Source organism: Callorhinus ursinus, unplaced genomic scaffold (genome assembly GCF_003265705.2).
Source record: "Callorhinus ursinus isolate GAN/ISIS: 27379988/994484 unplaced genomic scaffold, GSC_fseal_2.0 scaffold1, whole genome shotgun sequence".
In the NCBI taxonomy this organism is placed as follows: Eukaryota; Metazoa; Chordata; class Mammalia; order Carnivora; family Otariidae; genus Callorhinus; species Callorhinus ursinus.
Genome location: NW_027397063.1, coordinates 17,397,738 through 17,413,285, shown reverse-complemented (window position 1 = coordinate 17,413,285; position 15,548 = coordinate 17,397,738). Strand labels below are relative to the sequence as shown.

The 15,548-nt window shown below is 35.1% G+C and overlaps 1 protein-coding gene across 1 annotated transcript in view; it reads right to left on the bottom strand.

Annotated features, from left to right (window-relative positions):
* TMPRSS15 (transmembrane serine protease 15) overlaps nt 1-15,548 on the bottom strand; it is a 112,790-nt gene that overhangs the window by 39,524 nt on the left and 57,718 nt on the right. Inside the window, exons 15-17 of the mRNA XM_025885432.2 lie at nt 15,120-15,209; nt 13,406-13,531; nt 10,230-10,370 (exon numbers count right to left, since the gene is read on the bottom strand). Of these exons, the coding sequence (XP_025741217.1) occupies nt 10,230-10,370; nt 13,406-13,531; nt 15,120-15,209 (357 nt within the window). The remainder of the gene's footprint in view (nt 1-10,229; nt 10,371-13,405; nt 13,532-15,119; nt 15,210-15,548) is intronic.

Here is a 15,548-nt window from a genome sequence, read left to right as displayed (position 1 = left end):
CCCAAACCTATACTATAGAGAAATGTGGAAGTTGTCCTTTGGCGGGACCAAAGTTGGACCAGGCTGGAAACAGTGAGATCATTTAAAGCATGGGTCACTTGGGGAAAACTAGTCACAAAGAAATGGAAACTCTGCATTAGCAGTAATTTGTTAGGAGCTTAAAGTTGGAGCTCCAAACAAGTAAATCAGGGTTGGAGTCAAGGGGATGTGATTGGCATATGAAGAAACAAAAGGAAAATGAAGAGACTGAACAAGGAAGGAACTGAGCGGTTCTGGAGGTAGTTGCTCGTTTCTAGAATTTGAATCATGCAAAAATGGGCCTACTGGAAATATTCATTGTTTGAGGAAAGTGGATACTGCTGTTTCCTGGAACAGTTTGATCTTATAGGGTTTTGTGCAGGGACAGAGGGGTTTGCTCCCTCAACATGTTTTTGTTTTGTTTTGTTTTGTTTTTTTATTTCTAATTGTAGCTTGGGAGGGATAGCTACATGGCAGTATTAGGATCTGGGTTGAGGGCCACACGGGATTTGGCTTCCCTGAGAAGGGAAATTGTAGTTGGGTGTGTAGAGGCTTGATGTTTCTTCCCCTACATGATGCATGAATGATCATAATGGGGAAACAAAAGTCCTTGATAAAAATAAGGAAGAGGGAAACCTATATTTTGAAAGCTATTATGGATATCACTCATAAACTATTATATTGTTTTCAAGGAGACACAATTCATGTTAAAGTGGTTTCAAAACTGAACTGTACTAATCTCTATATGGACTTTCTCAATTTATGATTATCAAATGTAATGGCACTTGAAAGGAATCATTCCTGTTGTTTTAAATCTAGGTTGTAGCCCCAAATCTGAGAGTACTGATCAATACTGTTACACTCTAAAAAGAGGTACTAAATGTAGCCATACTACACTTACTAAAAAAAAATCTAAAAATTGGTCTAGCAACAATCAATACTCATCACCTATTTCCAGATATATATATATATCATATTATATATATATATATATATATATATATATATATATATATAAAGAGGATAAGAGTTTTTTCTAAAAAAAGACTGTGTAATGACCTTGAGGAAGAGTGTTTTCAAGTGAGAGAGGGGAAGATGGTCCCATCCAGCACACCAAGTAAAGGAAGCTCCAAGACAACAATTCATATTGAGTTGCCTTAAAGGAGGAAGGTCATCAATCACACCCCACCTGAATTTTTTTTTTACACCGAAGAATCTCAAGGGCTGGTGCTTCCATGGGATTAATGCTGGAGCTTTCAGATTTTTTTTCAACTCCTGTGTGTATGTGTGTGTGTGTGTGTGTGTGTATGTGTGTGTAACTAAATTTAACATGCTTATTCTGTTTTGTTCTTTTTTTTTTTTTAAGATTTTATTTATTTATTTGACAGAGAGAGACACAGTGAGAGAGGGAACACAAGCAGAAGAAGAAGCAGGCTTCCCGCTGATGCGGGCCTTGATCCCAGGACCCTGGGATCATGACCTGAGCCGAAGGCAGATCCTTAACGACTGAGCCACCCAGGAGCCCCATATTCTGTTCTGTTCTATTCTGAATTTGATTCTATTTTATTTTATTCCATTCCATAATAAGAAATGCTAGTCAAACCAAATAAGTTGATTTCACAATCAGCTTTTTGAAAAATATCAGACTAAACTGAAGTATAGTGAATAACTTCACAGGAAGTGGTGACTTTAGTTTCTTAGTTTGTGGGCAGATAGCTGTACAAATAAAGATTTATGTTCACTTCCTGTGTAATGAATAATGAATTCAAAGTCGGAAGTTAGGCTGGAACTTCCCTTGATGGTAGTTAGGGGCCAGGAGAGAGGGTGGCAGTGGAAACAACTTGCATTTTCTCCATGTGGGAAAAGTGCATGAGTTTCCTTTTGACCAATGGACACTGGATAACTGAGTGACAGCTGACTCCAACACAAAGTGGAGAGATAGAAGCTGGGGTGAGGGGTGGATTAGGAGCTGAGTAGGGCTATAGGAGATTGTCTAGGAAGAGTACCACTCATGCCAACAGTGCAGTAGTCCTGGGGTGGGGGTGGGAGAAGAATGCTTCAAATAACCCACAGTTCTGTTCTACAAAAGAGTTAGCATTTGGCCAGGAGCCACTATTAGCCAAAAGAAAAATACAGTGGTGACAGAATTTTCCCGTTTGCCTCTCCTCGGACACTAGAGCTATTGGATGATGGAAGGGAAAGAAGGTGGAAAATGAGTCAAAGGCAATATTTCTACTCTCCTCTACCTTAAGTTGTCAGGCTAAGTTTTGTACTCAGGACTGGGAGATAAGAGAAACTTCGCACTAGATGATATTAAAGTTTTGATGAGGTATTTGACAGTACATCTTAATATTTAGAAGTGAGTCTTAATTACCCAGTTAAGAAAATTTAATACCTAACGTAACTGGGAGCGTGAAGAGATCTGCCCGAAATATCCAGGGGCCTAAGGGAGATTTGAAATAAAGTAGGTGGAGAAAAAGAAAGCTTTTTCTGTTTACACTCTTGTTGAGTCCATTCTTTAAACTGAATATACAGTTTACTAACTGAAATATCCATACACCTTGTTTCTTCATCTTTACATGCCTGGCGTAAAGTGGGAAATCAGTACTATCTGTTAAACATTAAGTGAGTTAATTTATGTTAAATGAGCAATATGCCTTAAAGATCAGTATGAACCCTAGTAACAGAGTTGACATAATATAAAGCAACCTTTAAAAAGTATGATTTCAAAGAAATAAATTTTTTTAAATTGGACAATTGATTGGCTAATGGTGACTCTACTGATTTACAAAACAGAAATTGATTCTACGAATTATGAAGATAAAATATGCTTGTTTGTATTTGAATGTGGCTAAAACAAGCTCTGGAATCTTACGACCTTAGTTTGAGCTGCAATTTAGTCATTTTCTTTATGTTTATTTTCAACCTTTAGCAAATAAATTACTTTTTCTGAGCCTTAGTTTCTTTGACTGTCCAATGGGAATAAATACTATTATGTTTTAGGTGTAATCTGAGAGCCAGGTTAAAAAAATATATTTGGTACACCAACATGAATATGTTGAATGCTAATGAATAATATCTTTTTTTAAAGAAACACATTTTTTTAAGATTTTATTTATTTGTCAGAGTGAGAGGGAGAGAAAGTGCACAAGCAGGGGAAGTGGCAGGCAGAGGGAGAAACAGGCTCCCCGCCGAGCAAGGAGCCGGACGTGGGACTCAATCCTAGGACTCTGGGATCATGACCTGAGCTGAAGGCAGATGCTTAATTGACTGAGCCACCCAGGCATCCCATGAATGATATTCTTAACAGCAAAAAGAGTAACACTTAGAAAGCATTCTTTTCACTGATATTTTAAGTTAACATTCTTACTTCCATGTTCCAGTTGTGCTATGTTCCCTTCAGATAACCATCTAAACAACAAGAAAACATTCTTAATCTTTTCCTCTGGGTCTCTTAAAATAATAACTGGAGCTGTTTGTAATTTATTTTTAACTTTGGAATATTCTATACTTTGCAACCCAAATCTAAGTCACATTAATAAAAAAAAATTTTAAGGAAGACATGGTTGGCCTGATTGTTTCTACAAATCTTTACCCCAATGAGAGAAGTAGGTTACATATATCAACTATAACACCGTTAGGGATGTTCTTATAAATGTAATTATCAATTTGTTTCACAAACACATAGTTTTTAACCAGATTAGTGTGATGATAAATGGGTGAAGACAATTTCATATTCTACAGGCAAGCATTAATATTTTAACTGACTTTATATTTTATCTCTTCACTATTAATTTTCCTTTAAAAAGCAAGAAGGCTTAAAACTAGGTATGCATGTGTTTGTATTTGTATATTCTATTTTAAGTCTATACTTTGATATATATTATATTTATTTAAAAAGTTGACAGCCTAATTACATATCCATGATTAAATATCTTTATAGAGAATACTAGTCACCATGAGTTATTTTTAAATTATCTCATTACTTTGTTTTCCTAGCTTGTTAAAACCATTATGTAAAAATGAGTTCTCAGTGCCAAGAATTTAATCATAGATAAGTTAATTGATAATTTTACTCTTTTACTAGTGTTATTAGGCTATATTTATTTAGTAAAACACATACTTGCTGAATGGAAATTTAAATTTCTGAATGAAAGTATGAGTGAATACATATATAAAGATCTGAAGATTGTAATTTATTTTTGTGCTGTGGCCTGAAGCTGTTGAGGTTATACCCTACAAATCTAGAAAAGAAAATAACTTGCTTCTATAAAATGGATGCATTCAATGAAAAAATGCTGAATGGGGCAAAATGATCTCTTGTTCCTTAACTGAGTAGAAATGATAAATTCTGAAGAAAGGGTGAATAAACTCTTCCAAAATTTTCCTTACATGCATGAACTGGATTCTGATTCTTTGCAACATAGAGCAGTTCAGCTTCATTAAGAAGTCTTTAACCCAGAAGTGTAGCTCTCTGTGGCCTCTGAAATCTTACTTCCGATCATTTTATGCTCATAGTGAGAGGGAAGAAGAAATATTGCTAAGAATTGAATTTTCCCATCTTCTTTTTATGAAGTCTCCAGTAGCCCTGCCTCATTTAGTCAACATATGCTTGGCTTTAAATGGAACTGAATTGATCTCTAAGGCACATGCCACACAATCTGGGGAGGGCTCTAAACCCCTAAATGTAATCAGCTGCCACTTCCACAGTTGCCTGATAAGCACAATTGAATTCCAAATTAAGACCCTGAGTATCAGAAAAGAGCAATGAGGGGACGTTTATGGGAGACAGATCTTAATAAATCTATATTTCATATGCTCTAGTTTAATTTACAAGGAAATGCTAAAAATAGGATAAGGAAAGGAGATACAAAAATATGCTATACAATTGTTTTATATTTCAGTTGAATGCATTGGAAGGTGCCCTTAAAATATCACAGAAGACAAATGAAGCACATAAATGCTGAAGATTTGTGATATCTCTTTTATACTTCTTTCTAAAATGATCCTCAAAGCAGGGCACCATATAAACAGATAAGTGTGCTCAATCTCTCTTTCCATTACCAGCTTGATTATCTTCCACTGCCAATTCCCTGTTTCTATAATTGCTTTTCAGTCTTTTGGTGTAAAAATCCCACTGGGAGAAGACTGTGCTGATGACGACTCATTCACTCCATTTTCTACTTCACAGCAATACCTGTCCCGTGTCCAGGAGGGTTGGGAAACCACATTCCCAGAGTATTCACCACATAGTGATGGTCATAGAAGCCCCCATTCCAGGTTAAATCAGGAATTCTCTCTAAATGATTTATTTCTTGAATAATAAAATCATAGTAGTTGCAATCTAGCAAATGGGTAAACACATATGAACAACCTCTACAGCAAAAACTTGGGATCTATTTCGTGTTAGAAGTAATAGATTGTGCTCTTTAGGCTTTTACCTTGAATAGAATTGCTTTTTCAAAATCCTTTGTGTTGTATTTATCTCATAAAAATCTACTAAAAACCAGAAACTGTAATATTTTTGTTGGAAGAGATTTATTGTTGTATTCCTTTTTGTGATCTATTCTTTCCACCTCTTTCCTTTGTTCTCATTTAAGTTTTTTAAAAAGACCTACATTTCTCTAAAACTTTGTGTCAAAATGGTTTCTTTTTTGCAGATGGTAGGATGAGCAATAATTATTCCAATTGTTTGGATTTATGAAAAAAATCCATTTGCCTATTAGTTAGAGTTAGTTTTTTATCTCATTAGTTCAGTTAGTTTTATAATTCATCTTCATTTCTTTACAAATATACTTTTTTCTTATTTTTATGTATTTATGTATGTATGTATGTATGTATTTATTTTCTTTCCATTTCTAAGAGTTTGGCTTTTTTAGATTCCACCTATGTGATATTATGTAGTATTTGTCTTCCTCTGACTTATTTCTCTTAGCCTAATAGCCTCAAGGTTTATCCATGTTGTCACAAATGACAGGATTTCCTTCTTTCTCATGGACGAATAGTATTCCATTGACTATAATATACCACATCACCTTTATCCATTTATCTGTAGATTGGCATTGAAGTTGTTTCTATATCTTGGCTATTATAAATAACACTGCAATGAACATGGAAGTACAGATATCTCTTCGAGATTCTGATTTCATTTCTTCTGGATTCACACCCAGAAGTGGGATTGCTGGATTATATGGTAGTTCTAATTTTAAATTGTGTGGAACCTTCATAATGTTTTCCATATTGGCTGTACCAGTTTGCATTTCCATCAATAGTATACGAGGGTTCCCTTTACCCCACATCCTCACCAACACTTGTTATTTATTACTTGTCTTTTCAACCATAGCCATTGTAACAGGCATGAGTTGATATCTCATTGTGTTTTGGATTTGCATTGCCCTGATGATGAGTGATGTCGAACATCTTTTCATGTAGTTTTTGGTCATTTCTATATCTTTTTTGGAAAAAAAAATATTCAGTTCTTCTCCTTTTTTAAAAAATTCAGATTGTTTTTTAATTTTTTAATTTTAATTCCTGTATAGTTAACATAGATTGTTGTATTAGTTTCAGATGTACAATATAGTGATTTAAAACAAATAATACTTTTTTCAAAAGCCCTTTTCATGACATCATTCTTGGAAAAAATTTGGGAAGTCCTCTTTTCCAGCAGGTAGGTATTAGGTATTTTCTTACACTACTTTAAGATACTTTGAAGAATTAATTCTTTTGCATTCAAATAATAGATGACAGATGCCATATAGATGATATTGATGCCCATACATTTAATTCTCCACAAAATCTTAGAAATATCACTATATTGTCTTTAAGTATTCATCATGAAATTAGTAATCTATAAAACTGATCTGATTTTTTTTAAAGATTTATTTATTTATTTGAGAGAGAGAGGAGGGGGAGGGAGAGAGAGAATCTCCAGCAGATTCCCTGCTGAGTGTGGAGCCCAACACTGGGCTGTGATCAGAAACAAGAGTCAGATGTTTAACCTATTGAGTGACCCAGGTGCCCCAAAGATGATCTGATTTTTAAGACATTTGGAAAATTATTATATTTATTCTGTTTAGGAATTTGTCAAAAATTTTCCTCTTAAAACTTAAAAATTTAAATAAATTTTATAACACTGATTATTGTTTATTAATTTTTTATAGACAGCAGTAAGACATTGTGATTTTTAGGCATTTAATCAGATCCAGAAAATATATATAATTTTTCCCCCTTTATACCTTTCACTGTTAGTTTTGACTGGTTCTTTTCATTTGGGAATGCTTATTATTTTCAAATTGTGGCTTGGTGTTTTTTTTTCCTTCATGCCCATTGCAGATTCTCACATTTTTCCATCTCTTTATCTATTGTTTTTGCATTCTTGATCATGCTTCTGTGCAGCAATTTTTGTAGAAATGTGGATATTTTGGTGCCAGAGTGTTTGAATAGGTATGCTATCAACCAAAAAACTGTGCCTTTTATGCCATTAACAAAGACCTCTAATCAAATCAGAAAGAATAATTTGGTTGTGGTAGAGTTTCAGCAGGAGATTCCTCTGCCTGAAAATGACCACGGTTTTCCAAATATCCTAAGGGGCAACTGATTTGTAGTATCATTTTTGGGGTGCAGGTGTTCAACAAGATATCAGAAGCTAAAGTTAAATATTAATTTTTAATAAAAAATTAGAAGTCATAATATTAGGTATAAAAATAATGCTGAAGCCATTTTGTGTCTTCTATTATCAACCAAAATTCTTTATTATATCATTTACTTTCTATGTAACTGTAAGTACCAATTAGGTTTTATCAACAATATACATCCAAAGTCTTTTTTATCTTAGAAAAACTAAATATTATATATCAAATTTTTCTCATCCATGTCCATTATTGATCTACATTTTAAAGGTATCATCAGAAAACCAAATGATTAACTTAAATTAAATCAAATGTTGAATGAAATTAAAATTAAAATAATAGTTACACCACAAAGAGAAAAAAATGGAATAAAATATTGGCAGACAAACATGGATATTATAGTATAATCAGTAGCAACAAAATTTCCAAGAAACAGAATCAGTAGCTTGATTCAAAAATGATAGTCTCTTTCCATAATTTGGCTATCGTTGATAATGCTTCTATAAACATCAGGCACAAATGTCCTTTGACTGATGAATGGATAAAGAAGTTGTGGTATTTGTATATGTGTGTGTGTGTGTGTGTGTGTGTGTGTGTGTGTGTGTGACGGAATATTACTCAGCCATAAAAAAGAATGAAATCTTGCCATTTGCAATGATGCGCATGGAGCTAGAGAGTATTATGTGAAGTGAAATAAGTCAGTCAGACAAAGACAAATACCATATGATTTCACTCATATGAGGAATTTAAGAAACAAAACAGATGAACATATGGGAGGGGGAGAGAAGGGGAGAGAGGGAAGCAAACCATAGAGATTCTTAGGGATAGAGACCAAACCGAGGGGTGATGGAGGGAGATGAGTGGGAGATGGGTTAGATGGGTGATGGGAATTAAGGGGGGCACTTGTGATGAGCACTGGGTGTTATACGTAAGGGATGAATCAATGAACTGTACACCTGAAACTAATATTACACTGTATGTTAACTCGAATTTAAATGAAAACTTTGAAACTGAAAACAAAAGCAAAACAAAATGGTGGTCTTAAAATTGTCTTGATTAATATTTTTCAAAGCAGTGATATGTTCTTTCCTAAGTTAGTTCCTAACTATATATAAAGTAAATATATATATTACATATTCATACAATATATATTTATAAACACATACTTACATAAATATATAACATCTACTGCTACTTTCATGTCACTATATTTTTTAACTCCTTTGAAAAATAATTATAAATATGATTTTAAAATAAAGTTTTAATTTATAAAGTAAAAATAATTTTAAATCACGTCATTTTCTACATTTTCTCCTTTGTTATGTACTGTATTTTAAGATAATATCTAATTTTTAGTAGATCTCAAAGACTTTATTCCTATTTTTTATACTATATATTGATCATAGCTCTTAATATTTTATTTGCTTATTTCACTAATTGGATATTTTGATTGATACATGTCACTATTGCTTATAAGTCACAAGTAGCTGTTTCTAAAACTAATCATGAAATCCAGAAGGGCAGGTTAGTTGCTTGGGCTACCGCTTACTTCTACCTAAGTAGGTTGCATAATACTTGTGGTTTATTTTCATGGCCAAAGGCTAGACAAGATACAGATCAACTTTGCAGTAAAGCAGAAGGAAAGCATACAACTTTAAGAGATAGAGTCAGAAGTATAGGCTAGTTGTGAGTGGAGGAACAGATATTTGTACAGCTGGATCCGAGATAACAGGCCAGATGAAGATCAATGCTTTGACCCTACCACCTTCCTAGATATTCTAGCCAAGGACAAACTGACCACACAGTCTTCTAGGGAAAGGAAAGACATATAAAGGAAGTGACATGTATTCTGTCTTCCTGACATATTTGTACCAAGAGAGAATCAAGGGAGGGGCAGTAGTATAAGAAAAATCATTGTCCAAGTGATCACAAATTCTCTGTAGAATGTCAAATGCAAAGAGTTATATCATATCCTCTATCTACATGTATAGAGATACAGATATATCCATGATGAGTGGGCAGGCAATTTTTTTCCTGCTGATTATGTTATGGTATAATAAAAAATATAGGGTGAGAAGGTTGTGCATGCCAGGAGTACCAGCATCAAATTCCTTCACCCTTCATGGCAGCAGTTCTATACTGGCTGTCTTTAAGAATTTAATGATGTTAATTTTTTAATTGGATGTTGTTGGAATCCAAACAGCTCACTTTCTTGACTCCCTGCTGTTCTTTGAAAATGCTTTTGGCAAATGGAACTTGACATATCGTCCTCCTTCTTCATAGTGCCAAGTAACCCGCTTTTTAACATTTAAAATGGCCGTCTTAAGTGAACAAAATTCACAACTTTACACCCCATAGAAGAGCAAATAAACCTGCTGAAAATGATGTGGATTCCTGCTTTGAACTGACTTAGGCCAGTGGTTATGCAGATGTAAAGGAGGGAAGAAAATCTCTGATAAGATGACAAAGAATGAGTATATTCGAACGCAGTCACTGAAGTTGTTATAGGCTTTGAAATACTATATGCCTTTATAATTCTGCTCCAAAAGTTACAATGCAACGGGTAATCCCAAGTGCACATACCTGGAATCCCCAGGTAGTAGCCAGTAGTGAAGTTTGCTTTAAATCCCCCTTTTGCCAACAGCTTGTCAGTGATGAAAAGCACAGTCATTCTACTGGTGGTCGAGAACACGTCCTTCACTGGGCCAGGCCCTGTGTACACAGCTGTCCCAAATGAAAACAAGATAATCACTGAAATGGTTCTTTGAATCTAGAAGAAAAATATACCTGTTCTTTCAGTTCCATCCTCCAGAGGGATGCAACACGCAGCATGGCTGCTCTGGAAGTGACCACACGTGCAAAACTGTGTACTTCCTTTTAGATTTTGGACACTGCTTCTAGGAAAGACAACTTCTCTATTGATCTTTTCCAGTATTGTTTGAGGTTTCTGTGGCTCTATAATTTAATGATGAATTTCTCATAATGGCTTAGCACCACTACTCTTCAAAGCTCATGTTATTCCCAGGAAAAAAAGATTATATGACTGCTTTTAGAGACCTTTATAAAACAATGGAGATTATAGCTCCCCTTAGTAAATTTTTGTCCAAATTCATTTGATATTTTTTGTGAGTTGAATCATCAACCTAAGCCGAAGGATTGGATTAATTAGAGATAGATAATATAAACCTAAGTGGTGGTTTTTAAAATGTTTTCCACTAAGTGCTGGGCTTTGGGAGTTTCATAAATAATGAAATATTCTCTACTACACAATAAAGGCTTAGGCTAATTAAAAAATATGTTCTTACACACACACACACACACACACACACACATACATTTAGAGAGGGAGCGGGGGAGGGGTAGAGGGAGAGACTCTTAAGCATGATCCACGTCCAGTGCAGAGCCCAGTGCAGGGCTCGATCTAATAACCTTGAGATCATGACCTGAGCTCAAAGCAAGAGTTGGATGCTTAACTGACTGAGCCGCCTAGGCACCCATCACATTATTAGATATTTTATATATTAGAATCCCTGAAAGTGACTATGTTTCAAAAGAACTTCTTGCCTACAATTTCAAAACTATGATTCTGAGATCCTCTGGAATTCTTATTTACTTTTCAATGATTAATGTAAATATTAAGAGGTGAAATGATGAAAATGAATTCTTCTTAGATCATGAGAACACTGAAATTTTCATTAGGACAATATGAACTAAAAATGGGAAAACAACTCAAAATGTGTTCATAACTATGTATATAAAAATCAAATTTAAATTTCCTCAGTTCTTATTAACACTAGCCTCCCAGGCCCACCGAGATTTTCATTGTTGATGTCTTCTGTGTGTGCTCTCAAAATCCTCTTCTAGGAAGCCTGAACTTTAGAATTTTGTGGGATTTTGCTGAAGAAACTTGTGTAAGTAGTGATGGATTATATCACTGGGAACTCTCTCCCCCACCCTGCCCCTGTACTGCTATAGAAAGCTCCCTCTGGTCTTCCACCATTGGTTGCCATGTTCATGAGATTGCATCCTGATTGCATAGCTACCTGGCCAGATTTTGTAGGAAATGATTAATATGAGTCCAAAGCACAGTTTGATAAAACATTTTTACTTGTGAAGTGTGTTGTTTCATGCACTCCAGTTGACCCTATAAGCATTTTCATAATTTAATGTATTATTTATCAAGAGACACTGTCTTAACCCTCCTACACTGTTGGTGGGAATGCAAGCTGGTGCAACCCCTCTGGAAAACAGTATGGAGGTTCCTCAAACAGTTGAAATTAGAGCTACCATTCGATCCAGCAATTGCACTATTGGGTATTTACCCCAAAGATACAAATGTAGAGACCCGAAGGTGTACGTGCACCCCAATGTTTATAGCAGCAATGTCCACAATAGCCAAACTGTGGAAAGAGCCAAGATGTCCATCGACAGATGAATGGATAAAGAAGATGTGGTATATATACACAATGGAATATTATGCAGCCATCAAAAGGAATGAGATCTTGCCATTTGCAACGACGTGGATGGAACTGGAGGGTGTTATGCTGAGTGAAATAAGTCAATCAGAGAAAGACATGTATCATATGCCCTCACTGATATGAGGAATTCTTAATCTCAGGAACAAACTGAGGGTTGCTGGAGTGGTCGGGGGTGGGAGGGATGGGGTGGGTGGCTGGGTGATGGACATTGGGGAAGATATGTGCTACGGTGAGCGCTGTGAATTGTGCAAGACTGTTGAATCACAGATCTGTACTTCTGAAACAAATAACGCAACATATTTTAAGAAAAAAGAAAAAGAAGAAGATAGCAGGAGAGGAAGAATGAAGGGGAGTAAGTCAGAGGGGGAGACGAACCAGGAGAGATGATGGACTCTGAAAAACAAACAGGTTTCTGGAGGGGAGGAGGGTGGGGGGATGGGTTAGCCTGGTGATGGGTATTGAGGAGGGCACGTTCTGCATGGAGCACTGGGTGTTATGAACAAACAATGAATCATGGAACACTACACCAAAACAAATTATGTAATATATGGTGATTAACATAACAATAAAAAATTAAAAAAAAACTCGTAGTAGTTAAATAGGATATTAGCTATTACATTAGATTGATAGATCTTTATTATGTTACCATGTATTTTATGACTTACATACAAGAATTTCCTCTAGGATAGTACACTTTCCCCCCATGTTTATTTAAAAAAAATTATTAATCAGTAGAAGATAGGGAAAAATCAACTTTGGTCAGTATTTGAATCATTCTCAGATACTTATATAGAAGCAGCTAGTGCTAGAGACACAGACAATCAGAGTAATAATGAAATGTAAATAAAAAATCATAAAAAAATTTTGCATAAAAACACAATTTGTTCCTTTAGTTTGAAGTGAAACAAAACTGGATTTAATAGCTATTTTTGGAAATATGATGTACACATAAGGCATATTAAATTGAGTAATATATGTCTTTTAGCTCTTAGTCTCCAAGGGGTATTGCTTACTGTAGCAAATTAATGTAGCTGGTAGAAACTGTTCACACAAAAATATTAATTCTGGTTTGCCAAGAATGCTCAAGAAGAATATTATTCTGTTATTATTGCAAATACTCTCATTTTGGAAGCTCCACATAAAATCTGACATGTTATTCTGCTGTTATAATTTCATTTTGCTGGTTGTGAAAGAGTGATTACAGTTATTGGGAAATGCTCTCGCCATCAATCCAATGTCTTGAGCCATACAACTTTCACAGTATTTAAACTGCAGACTTACCTAAGAGCAAAGAGTCATCTCCTCTACCATCTCTAATTTCCACTACATCTGCAATATTTTCTAAGTCGAATTCTTGAAAATGAAGTTGTATATTCTTTCCCTCTTGTGCATTTAAATTCCAAACACCTTAAAAGTAATACATGACAACAGTTTAGAACACGGTTCCTTTGATTTCCCTCAAAAGCTTCACTCTCTTGAGAATTTCAAATTTCTCTGAATTTTCACATGAACCTCTCATGTCCCTCCACGGCATCCTGGCTTTTCCCTTACTGTTACAATAGCCTGGGCATTTGTAAAGCCTGACAACTTATCTACCTCTTCATCTAGATGGCGCTATGTTTGTTTCTTCTGTTCTCATTTCAGTGCCTAAAAAATAAAGTGCCCAATAAATATTTATTTAATAAATCAATAAATTTAATAAATTTCTTTAAATTGTTCTTTTAATATCCCCCTGACTTCCAGAATGTTTAGATCATTACGTTGTACAAATGATAGGTTTAAAAGATGTCTTCAGTGTGAAATAGAGATGGTAATCTCTGGTTCCCCATACAAGTCAAATGAGATTCATGGCTGTTTGTTTTTTTGGATCAGATAAGTCCCTGGAATTGTGGCTCTATTCTCCTATGAAAGTGTTACTTCCTTATCTCTGGGTCATTTGAAGAAAGAAAAGTTGACATTTTCTAACAACACATTTTTCACTGTCGTTAGGGCATTTCTTTCACTGGTAGATTTCCCCATTTAGATTGGTGTTGCTATCTTAGGTGCAGCCATGAGAGGAACAAGTCTGTTTCCCAGACCTACTGAAGAGGAACATTTGTAGGCTGGGCTGGGGGGGAATTGGCATTTTTAACACAATTTCTAGGCTGTACTGTTCCTCCAGTTAAGAATATTGACCAAGAGACAGGCTCTGTGCAGTTTTATCAAACTAGTCCCTCAGACTTAAGATTTTTTAGTAAATCCTCATTATTTCATCTTTTTAAAAAAGATTTATTTATTTGTTTTAGAGAGAGAAAGAGAGAGAGTGTGCAAGTGGGGGGAGGGGCAGAGAGAATATGAGAGAGAATCCTCAAGCAGACTCCCCACTGAGTGCGGAGCCTGACATGAGGCTCAACCTCATGACCCTGTGATCATGACCTGAGCCGAAATCAAGAGTCGGACACTTAACTGACTGAGCCACACAGGTGCCCCTATTTCATCTTTTATACTGAGATTCTAACTACATTACTCTAGCTGCATGATTTATTGACACTAATCTATATTTACAAAAGGTGTGGATGTCACAACTGACCCTTTACTTTTTATACTTTCCTCTGACTTTATGGAATTGCAAACTTGTTTTCTATAGTATAGACATTGTACGTACAGGCAAGAAGAGTCATTAAGGGAGCAGTACCTGGAGTAAGGTACTTTCACACTCTGGTTTTGTTCAATTTTTAAATTTAAGAATTATAATAATAACACCTGCTTCAAAGAATTATTGTAAGAATTGAACTGTAATAATATAATAAGCACTACACAGTGTCTAGCACGAAATAAATGCTAAATAAATTAGTAAATATTACTGTTGTTGTTGTTATCATTATATTATGCAATCTCCTAGACAGTAGGTGTACTCAGGTTTGGCAAGTTTATAATCCACTTTGCTGTGTCAAAGGGGGGATCTAGCCTTGACATATACATCTGTTTTTCATGGCTTGGGGAGAAAATGACTCACAGAAAGCCTGGTTAGGGTAGCTGTTTGGAAAGTTCATGGAAGTGAATGTTGTATTTGGCTCCCACAGTTCAAAAGGTCCTCCACAGTCCGCTGAAAAGGAGAAAAGGAAAACAATGAAAAATCATTAGTAACACAAAGCTAATTTCAGGGAGATAATATTATATGTCAGCAAATTCCCAATTATATTTCTTGGAATACTGGTTTTGAGAGAGAGAATTTATAGTTTGTGTAAAAGCAAACCTTGCAACTTAAGTAAGGGAAAACTGTAGGTTAACAGGTCTCTTTACTTCTTTTTTGAGAAGAACTTCTCAAAACCTTAAATACTGTTAAGTTCTTTGAATCTCCAAGAAGGCATAATCGTATGCAGCATTTCCCAAAATTATTTGGGCAGGAATAAATTTGCTGAACATCTTTTATACATAGGCTTTA